Raw genomic sequence first — 11349 nt, forward strand, 5'->3', positions numbered from 1 at the left:
CTATCTGAAGAAAGAGTGCCTGAGGTAGAGCCTAGCCGCTTGAGGGAGTTGGCTCGCCTGACAATGGTGGCAACCGTGCGACAGTAAAGTGCCTTGGCCAGTGCATCCCGCGTCATATTTGACTGTTATGAGATAATGGAAAAAAAATCAACTTAAAGGTAGTAAATCTAGAGGCAATGTATGTTGAATCTGAATCTATTAGGGAGAAATATGGAATAATTGACACACTGGAATTCTGCCATTCATACACCTTGCTAATAGAACAAACTTGATCTTCATTCAAATTTTTCACATATGATTTAACTTGTCATTCGTGAGCTTGTTCCGTGATTCATACAGCCTTCTTGCTAACCTCACTACTTACTCACTTCAGGTTAGTCTTATGCTAGCCTCCAATGCTAGCCTCCATATACAATTCATCAGCAATACAAGCATTGTGAAATTTTGTGCTATTTTATGGCTAACATTGTTTATATTAAAAGTATATTAAAAGTAATGAGTGTGTGTGTGTGTGTGTGTGTGTGTGTGTGTGTGTGTGTGTGTGTGTGTGTGTGTGTGTGTGTGTGTGTGTGTGTGTGTGTGTGTATTTACCTATTTGTGTATTACAGGACCCGAGCTAAGCTCTCTGTGTCCTGTCTCCTTGTCCATTCCTGTCATATCTCTCTTTCATCTGATTGACACACACCGCGTCAACGACATCACTGCTCAGTTTATTCCAATGCTACGATGCGGGAAACTGTATTTTCTCACGTCATTTAGACAGATGTCTTTTATTAGCTTTTTTCCATGTCCTCGGAGATGATTACTTGTGGTCACCTTTATCAACTCTGTCCAGTATGTCAATCTTGTTCACCAATTTATACATAGTTATCATGTCTCCTCTTGTTCTTCTCTCTTCTAATGTGGTCAGCCCCAGCTTCCTCAGTCTTTCCTCATAGTCTAACTCCCTGAGTCCTGGTACCATCCTTGTTGCCAGCCTCTGTACCCTTTCTACCTTCTTCACATTTTTCTTCATATGCAGTGACCAGACACAAGCTGCATATTCTAACTGGGGTCTTATTAAGGTACATAATATCTTCTTCATCATTCCTTCATCTAGGTAGTGGAACGCAAGGCCAATATTTTGAAGCATGTTATATGTTTTCCAAAAAATCTTGGTAATGTGTTTCTCCGGTGACAAAGTGTTTTGCACGGTTACTCCTAAGTCTTTCTCCTCATTGGTCTCTTTAATTTTCTCATCACCCAGCCTGTAATCCCAATTTGGTCTGTATCTACTTCTTCCCATTTTCATAACATGGGTCTTGTCTATATTCAATTCCATCTGCCACTCCTTACTCCACTCATATATTTTATCAAAATCTTCCTGTAACTTGTTACAATCTTCCACATTCCTTACTCTCCTCATAATTTTAGTATCGTCCGCAAACATGTTCATGTAACTGTCAATTCCTACTGGCATATCATATGTCTGTGTGCGCGCGTGCGCAGGCCCATGGATCCGCCTCTCTCTCTCTCTCTCTCTCTCTCTCTCTCTCTCTCTCTCTCTCTCTCTCTCTCTCTCTCTCTCTCTCTCTCTCTCTCTCTGGCACGCACGCACACACACACTACCGCGTAGTGTAGTGGTTAGCATGCTCGACTCACAATTGAGAGGGCCGGGTTCGAGTCCCGGTAAGCGGAGAGGCAAATGAGCAAGCCTCTTAAATGTGTGGCCCTTGTTCACCTGGCAGTAAGTAGGTATGGGATGTAACTCGAGGGGTTGTGGCCTCGCTTTCCCGGTGTGTGTTATGTGTTGATGTGGTCTCAGTCCTACCAAAAGGTCGGTCTATAAGCTCTGAGCTCATAGACCGACCACACACATGCACGCATGCACACCGCATAGTGTAGTGGTTAGCACACTCGACTCAAGCGAGAGGGCCGGGTTTGAATCCCGGCGCGGCGAGGCAAATGGGCAAGCCTCTTAATGTGTAGCCCCTGTTCGCCTAGGGTGGCCATGGATCACCAAGTGCATGCTTGGCGATTTGAATTCAAACTTGGCGGCCACACAGCGGACCAAGGAGCTTCCGGTGATGTCAGACCTCTCTCTAAACTTATCAGAATGCAGTGTGAGAGTTCCCTTCGGCCATTTTGTTTGTTACCCTCTGTTCTGCTAGCTTGGGAACGAATTCTAGCGATCTACCGCCAACATGGCTTCTACAAGTGCAACAGTTGGTACTGGTGGGGGTAAGGATAATGGTGGTGGCGGTAAGGACGAAAGTGGGCGAGGGAAACGATTGGAAAAAATGGGAGTTAGCCTTTATATCACGTCTTATTAGCTTTATTTACTGTTTTCTGGTTTTTTGTACATGTTTTCTAATGTGTGAAGGCAAAAAGATTTTATTTCAGCTCAAAAGATGGAATTTTAGGGGTCAAAAGAGAGACTTTGTCAATGATCAAAGACTGATTGAGGCACCTTTTAGGCTATTTATATGGTGTAAAGAACTCGTGCTTGGCAAAATTCGCATTTGGCGGTAGTTTTGCCAGACTAATTAATTTGCCAAGTGCAGGGGCTTACTGTACTTTTTTTCTTTTAGTATGTGCACATTCTTAGATGCCTTAAGTGCATCACAGCAATCTTGACTATGTATTTGAGATACTGTCATACTTTCACTACTTTAGGTGTGCAAAGAAAACTTCAGCTTTGTAAAGGAAACATTATAAGATTAAACTTCTTGTTCTTTGTGCTGTATTACTGGATATCAACATCAATCAGTCTATTTATCTAGATTTCTTTATTATAAAGTAAAGTAATTCATTACTTACCATGTTGGCATCACACATGGACTTGACAAGCTGCCCACGAACATTGTGGGTGCGTGTAGTGAGGCCTCGATATAGTGCAGCTGATGATACTCCAAGCAGGGCTGCCACACTCTGAAAAAAAGCAATGGCCTGAGTTTGTGGATGGATTCATATCTGTATTTCATATGGATCCTGTGGATTTTCTTATATCCATGCAAACATCATTTAATCGTGGAACACATTTATGGTTACACATCACTAGTTACTAATTGAGCTTGAGCCAGAATTAACCAACAACCAATGTTCATAGTGACCCAGTGACAAAGCAATGACACAAGCTCAAATAATGTATCATACCAATATTCATTATACATATTTAAGTTCTTTATATTTAGTAATCTGTGTAAAAAACAGTTTGCTTATATTTCTTTTCTAAAATTCTGAAATTTGCAGCAAGGCATAGTGTACCAAGAATGGGAGACAACTTTTTTACATGCTGAGAAAGTTCAGTACCTTGAGTTCATGGCTTCCTCCCTGGATATCAACCTCAAGTCCCTGTCCCTCTATGAAGGTAACATTGCCAAGGAGAAGAACAGCAGCCAGAACCCTTACCACATCTAGGAATGGAATCCCTAGCACCCCAAGACATGCTTTCCATGCCTCAAACCTGTCAAAGGCAATTGAAGAAATGAGAAAGATAATTTTGTGTAGAAAACATTTACCTGTCATGTCAATTAATGCAATAGAATAGAATTACATGTGCAAAAGTATAATTTACGTCACTGGAAGTAATTTCATTGGGCTACATAGTTCAGTGTCGAGTCAAGACCATGAAAATCTTATTTTTATACTGCAATTTTTTTAATACTTATCTTCATCCATATATTGTTGTAGATTGATTATTTAATGTGTGTGTGTGTGTGTGTGTGTGTGTGTGTGTGTGTGTGTGTGTGTGTGTGTGTGTGTGTGTGTGTGTGTGTGTGTGTGTGTATGTGTGTGCTGGTCACCCAGCCAGTCTTCACCATTACGGAGCGAGCTCAGAGCTCATAGACCAATCTTCAGGCAGGACCGAGACCACATCACACAAAACACACACCGGGAAAGCGAGGCCACAATCCCTCGAGTTACATCCTGTACCTATTTACTGCTAGGTGAACAGGGGCCACGTATTAAGAGGCTTGCCCATTTTCCTCACCTCTTCCCAGGACTCGAACCCAGCCCTCTTGATTGTAAGCCGAGCGTGCTAAACACTACTTTAGAGGTTTCTCTATAGTATACTGTGTGTGTGTGTGTGTGTGTGTGTGTGTGTGTGTGTGTGTGTGTGTGTGTGTGTGTGTGTGTGTGTGTGTGTGTGTGTGTGTGTGTGTGTGTGTGTGTGTGTGTGTGTGTGTGTATTCACCTAGTTGTAATTTTACAGGGCCTGGGTATCATACTCGTGTGGCCCCGTCTCCATATCTACACACATCCAACTTTTCTTTAAAACTATGCACACTCCTCGCTGACACCACCTCCTCACTCAAACTATTCCATACCTCCACACATCTCTGTGGGAAACTATATTTCTTCACATCCCTCAAGCATATTCCCTTGGCTATCTTTTTACTATGCGATCTCGTAGTTCTATTTAAATTTTCCTCTCTCAACATCATTTGCTCATTATCCACTTCATCCAAACCGCTCAACAGTTTATAAACCTGTATTAAATCTCCTCTTTCTCTTCTTTGTTCCAAGGTAAGCAAATTCATTTCTTTTAATCTCTCCTCATAGGTCATTTCTGCCAATTCCGGAACCATTTTTGTTGCCATTCTCTGCAATCTCTCCAACTTCCTTATATGCTTCTTTTTATAAGGGGACCAAACCACTCCAGCATATTCCAATCTTGGTCTAATTACCGTACTAATTAATTTCTTCATCATATCTTTATCCATATAATGAAAGGCTAATCCAATATTTCTAATCAAATTATATGTTTCTCCAAACATCTTGTCAATATGAGCCTCAAACTGCCCATGGTCTTGTATTATCACTCCCAAATCCTTTTCCTTTTCCACCTTTTTCAACACTACTTCTTCACCCATCTTATATGACCCTCTTGGCCGTCTTCCACTCTTCCCCATCTCCATCACATGACTTTTGCTCAGATTAAATTCCATCTCCCACCTCTTGCTCCACTCCCAAATCTTATCCAGATCTGCCTGTAAAATTTCAATCTTCTTCACTCTTCACACACCTACACAACTTTGCATCATCCGCAAACAAATTAATATAACTGTTTACTCCCTCTGGCATATCATTAATATAGACAAGGAAAAGCATTGGTGCCAGCACTGAACCTTGTGGGACTCCACTCTCCACCACCAACCAGTCCGACTTTACATCTCATCTCCCTCCATCTCAAATAGTTTTCCATCCACTTTAACACTTTTCCCTTCAGTCCTCCATAAATCTCTAATTTCCATAGCAGTCTCATGTGAGGTACCTTGTCAAAAGCTTTTTTCAAATCCAAATATACACAGTCCATCCATCCCTCTCTCTCTTGTATTTTGTCAACCACTCTTGAATAAAAGCTCAGTAGATTTGTTACACATGACCTCCCTTTCCTAAAGCCAAATTGATGATCCGATAATAACTTATGATCCTCCAGGAACCGTATCCAATATTTCTTTATCACCCTCTCACAAATCTTACCGACCACACTTGTTAGAGACACAGGTCTATAGTTAAGAGGCTCTTCCTTACTGCCTCCCTTATAAATGGGCACCACTTCAGCTCTTTTCCACTCTACTGGTACTTCCCTGTTTCTAATGAGCACCTTATAATATCATATAATGGATCAATCAATTCTTCTCTACATTCCTTCAATAATTTTCCTGAAACTTCATCTGGTCCCATCGCTTTATCATCTTTAAGTTCCTCCAACATTTTATATAACTCCTTTTAGGTATCTTAATGTCATCCATGTGCACATTTCCTTCTACATTCTGAGGCTTTACAAACATTGTTTCTTTAGTAAATACTTGTTGAAACCTATTATTTAGCAATTCCGCTATATTCTTAGGGTCATCTACTATCCCTTGCTCTCCTTTTAATCTTTCAATGGACTCTCTCTTTTTAAGTTTACCATTTATGAACCTGTAAAACAATTTTGGATGTTCCTTACTCTTGTCTACAATATCTTTTTCAAATTTTCTTTCTTCCTCCCTCCTTACCCTCACATACTCATTTCTCGCCACTCTATAATTCTCCTTATTTAGTATATTCCTGTCTTTTTTCCATCTTTTCCAAGCATCATCTCTCTTTTCTTTAGCCTTAACACAAGTTGCATTAAACCAATCCTTTCTTCCTTCCTCTCTTGGTTTATACTTTGGTACAAATTTCATAACTCCTTCTTTATAATATTTCATAAAAATCTCTTTTTTTTTTTTTGCACTTCTCTGATTTGTAATATCTCCTCCCAATCTAATGTGAGTGTGTGTGTGTTTCACTGTTTGATCTGCTGCAGTCTCTGACGAGACAGCCAGACGTTACCCTATGGAACGAGCTCAGAGCTCATTATTTCTGATCTTCGGATAGGCCTGAGACCAGGCACACACCACACACCGGGACAACAAGGTCACAACTCCTCGATTTACATCCCGTACCTACTCACTACTAGGTGAACAGGGGCTACATGTGAAAGGAGACACACCCAAATATCTCCACCCGGCCGGGGAATCGTACCCCGGTCCTCTGGCTTGTGAAGCCAGAGGTAGGTGTGTGTGTGTGTGTGTGTGTGTCAGGCCTCATGAAAGTGAGCTCTTTGTCTATCCAGTATTAGGTTTCATGCTAGTCCTTTGTTACTGAATAGGAGTGGTAGCACCCATCCTTGTTAAATCTGGCATCCCAGTGCCATACACTATAGCATGCCCAACTTGTTTGGCTATTTGTTTAACTGTCCAGTTATTTTTTTCAAAGAGGAGTAATTTCTTGTGATAAATCCTTTCTATAGCCAATAATAACAACAGTGGATATATTAGACAAAGGGGCACTGGTGGTCAAGACTAGGAAACACTTAAGAGCCATCAGAGTGTACAATTTTCCTCACTGAGGTTCCCAGGGCAACTGATCAGCATTGGTATTGGTGTGTGCTACTACATTGGGCTACTTTGGTAATATGGTGTGCAATTTCAACCCCTTTAGAGATTTTTTCACTCTAATATCAAACTGACTTGGCCAGTGTGTGTATGCTGTAGCTGTGTGCATGCATGTGCTCATGTTTTTGCCTTCATGTGTATGCAATATGGCATATACTTTAATGTGTATGACAGTGTGTTCACCCACCTGCGAGCATCCTCAGCCTCATCTTGTCTCACATCACCTTCACTCAGGTACCGCAGTGTTCTAACACTGTGACCCTCCAGATGAAGTTTGGCTAGGGGAAGAGGGAAACCCTTTTATCACTCTCTTAGATGAACTTACTTGATCAAGCTCATCACTTCATGCCATTCCATACTACTATGCAGGATTTTCATTTTTATAATTTATATAATGGTACAATGATGTAAAGAAGTGTCATGCTTTAAATTGTCTTTTAAATCCAATGGAAATTAATTACTAGTCAATGAAAACAGTTTTAACAATGTGAAACATGCTTTCTCACCTCTCTCCTCCTGTGTGAGTCCTGCCAGCATCTGATAAAATATGTGATAGTTTTTTTCATCAGGAAGTGGCCTAACCACCCTTGTTTGATCTAAGAAGTAACAGTGGATCTTAGTTCTGTAGAGTGCTCCATCTGTTACCTGCACCTCGATGAAATGACCCTGATAGAGAGAGTATGTAAATTAATTAGCATTTTTCATACTTAAAAGGTTAGATTTGGGGTGATTACCCGTTCCTTGAAATACAGAAACATTCCATATTGAAGAATGGGATATTGCATTCTGTTTAGAACCAATACAGAATGACTTTTGTTTCATATTTAGATGTATGAATAGTCAAGCTAATGAAGAATTGATTAATTCAAAATCATTACCAAATATTGCATAAAATATATAACTAGTTCACAAAAACATGTTTGTTAAGAGTTCTCCTGTGATGTGTGTAAAATAAGCAATGTATCATCTCTTCTTTAACTTCCACCACCAATGGCTGTCAGTCTACATTTCCATGTCAAGTTTCAGCACTTCCTTTGTTCCTTAAGTATAATGCCAAACTTTGAGGATCACAAAATTCCTGGTATTGTAAACACTGAGAAAATGTTTATTTGTACTGTTCATATGTACGTACCAATGACAATCAATGTCTGGCAACAGTACTCATTTCTTATCTTCCTTTCCTTACCTACCAGTGCCACATTACATGATACCTTTTGTATAGTCAGCATTTTCTGTTATTTTCTTTCATGCTTAGATTTACTCTGAAAGTGTCCAACTTATCCAATATCTGGCTTATTTAGGTCCGACTTAGGGGGGTCTACTGTAATCATGAAAACTTAATCTTAAAGTGCTATTTATAACTTACCATCACAGTTCCAACTTCCAACTTTACCTACTATGTTCCAAATATTTTTAAGATGGAAGTGGCAATCCTAGTTAAATTTCATCCCATAACCCATAATCATGTAAATATTTTGTAGATAAGGAAAACTCATTTAGGCTCACAACTAAAAGGCACCATGTAAAATCTATTAATTCCTATCAATGATTTGTGAGGATATGTAATGAAATTTGTGTTGAAGGTAATATAAAATATAATATATATATATATATATATATATATATATATATATATATATATATATATATATATATATATATATATATATATATATATATATATATATATATATATATATTTTTTTTTTTTTTTTTTTCATAGAGATCAGTGATTTATTTGTGTTTGCAGTGTGGTAGAACATGTATCCTTATAAGAATATAGACTACCCTCACTTAATGACCGAACGTCCATGACACCTTGTCAGTAAGTGAAATTGTCATAAATGAACCCTTCCCACGCCCTCCTCCCCAACTGCTTCTTACTAAAGGTATTAGAATTGACTTTGGCCACAATTAAAACTATGTCAACAACATAAACTGATAATGATAATAATAATAATATCGATGCTGACTGTAAATAATGATAATCATCTTAAGTCAGGGTATAGGAGAAGTGAGGTAATGGATAACAGTCTGGACTGGCTGAGAGGCTGCTACCAGGTTTCTGTACAGCGTACAATACATAGCACTGCATTATATTATTTTTACTATTCTTTCTAAACAACAAATTAAAGTGGTCATATTTCTGAGCAGTCATTAAATGAGGACATTCTGTGTGGTATTCCAATTGTAAAAGATGGGTTAACATATGTCTGAAAATAAAGTCAACTGTAAAGTGAATGCAGAGTGAATGCATACAGATTTCAAGGATATGTTGCAAGGTCAGGATACACTGACCGTGCTCTTTAGAGGTTTCTCTATACTTACAATACGACTAGATTCTGAGTTGGATGTGGTCTTAGCAGAGCCGAGTGACCGAAGCACAGTGAAGGCAGCTGCTAAGTGCTTGAAAGCATCTGTCTCTGGCCCACCCCCTGCCACGTCAAACAGCTGACGGAGCAACAACATTGACGTGTAGGTCTTCCCTGAGCCAGATGCACCTGTAGAATAAGAGAATTTACTATATGAATGAAGAATGCTCATATCCCAGGTTACACACACCCTGGTATATGCCCAAACTGGCTTAAGCTCTTTTCTGATACACAGAATTTGCAATGGCTTGTGCCCACACAACCAGTGGTACCACACTATTATAGTGTTCCCACTCAAAACCTCAGTCCTACATAAGCTCACACTCACTCTCTACATTACAAATAAACAGATAAACAAAAATGCATACTATGCATACATATACTCAAGCAAAACAACATTCCACCAAACTACCAATGCAAAACTTGAGGCAGACAGGCCCACAATTTACCTACATAATTGGACTGGTTCTTTCTTCTCAGAGTTGGGAAAAAATAATAGTCACAAGTTGGCAGTTTTTGGGCTGTTTTTTTTTTTTTTTTTTTTTTTTTTTTTTTTTCATACAAAAGTCATGGCATATAGGGATGATCCTATGAACATTATTGGCTATTAATTATTATTTAATAATGCACAGGTCATTTCTAATAAATGAAATTTCCTCTTGTTTTACCCCTAGTGTACATAAATCATGAGCAAAGTTCATCTTTTCTTGTGAGATTAAGAATTCCGCCATGATTCGAGTTCTGAGTAGTGTCAATAGGTGATGGGGCAGATTGAATATGAAGCATAGCATGCTATTTGCTACTGCCAGTTGTCAACTGTTACTGACTGCCGATCAAATGTCTAACTAAATGGCTATCAGGTTTTTTTTACCCAGCTGGCAGTTGCACAGTTGTTCTATCGACCCAGTGACCTGCCCTATTGCATTCACATTGTATACTGATGTATACAGCTTATGTATTGAAACACATACTAAGAAAATTATCAAAAGAAACTAGAGAAGGAATGAAAAAAATAATTTCCTGGTAAGCTTTTAAGGTACATAAGACTATAAAATAAGCCATAATAGTCACCATGAGCAGCAACTTGAAGTATAATTAACCTTAAATGAATGTTCATGCTACAAATTTATTTGTAAACATCACAGAACAAAGAAGTAGGTAGGTGATTTGCTTTTGTAGCTAGTAAGAACTAATAGAAGGAAGTATTGTAACTCATAGTGCAGTCAAGCAAAATATGGGGGAAACCATGGCCTAAGCTGGAAATCTTACCTGAGAGGATGATAGCCTGTGGGTAGCCTGTCTCGCTCTGCTGACGGACTGCCTCGTGGACGACCCGTAGGAGGTGGGGACTCTGGACGGCTGCCCTGGTGGAGGTGAGGGTGAGGGCATTTCCCACCTCATGGTAAGGGTTCACCGACAACAGGATTGGACCCACGTTAGTCTGAAAATTATAGAGTGGTTTTAGAACTTACAAACCTCTAAACTGCAGCAATCATTTTCTCCCTCTCTGTAACACTTTATTTATATGAACATGTCCATGTATATGTCTAAAACGATACTATCTCCTTTTAATGAGGTGGGTGAGGGAACATGCATCCTAGGAATAAATGAACAAATGAGAGAGAGAGAGTGTAAGGGAAGCAGCAATGGCACAGGGTTATTGTGTGGTGATGATGGGTACCTCTCACTCTTTCACCTCTAACCTAAGACATGACCTCTCTCAGGCCCCATTTTTAATACGAGTGAGATCTCTATGACACCGTTCTTCCTTGGTGAACAGAAAGAAATGCTTCCTAGACAATGGAAAGATTGCTATTATATCACTTTATTAATTGAAATGAAATCTAACATCAGCAACAATGAATTAGTCTAGAAACATGTAAGATAAGAAAAGTAAATCTAAGAACTAATTTTCATTAGGTCTACATCTGACAAACCAATATTATTGAGAGTTATTACCTGATGTTACAGAAGTCATATATCTAACATGAGAGAGAGAGCTGATTCTGTCTTCCCCCTGACACAGAAAGGTAATGCTGGGAGTTCCCCCAAACTGGGGTACTTGG

The 11349-nt window shown here is 39.3% G+C and overlaps 1 protein-coding gene across 1 annotated transcript in view; it reads right to left on the reverse strand.

Annotated features, from left to right (window-relative positions):
• The window catches only part of LOC123518706 (unconventional myosin-IXb-like), a 104239-nt gene that overhangs the window by 5493 nt on the left and 87397 nt on the right, over positions 1–11349 (reverse strand). The window contains 7 exon segments of the mRNA XM_045279704.1: positions 1–122; positions 2800–2910; positions 3292–3445; positions 7099–7189; positions 7418–7577; positions 9240–9412; positions 10553–10724. Of these exon segments, the coding sequence (XP_045135639.1) occupies positions 1–122; positions 2800–2910; positions 3292–3445; positions 7099–7189; positions 7418–7577; positions 9240–9412; positions 10553–10724 (983 nt within the window).

This window comes from Portunus trituberculatus, chromosome 44, assembly GCF_017591435.1.
Source record: "Portunus trituberculatus isolate SZX2019 chromosome 44, ASM1759143v1, whole genome shotgun sequence".
Lineage (NCBI taxonomy): Eukaryota > Metazoa > Arthropoda > Malacostraca > Decapoda > Portunidae > Portunus > Portunus trituberculatus.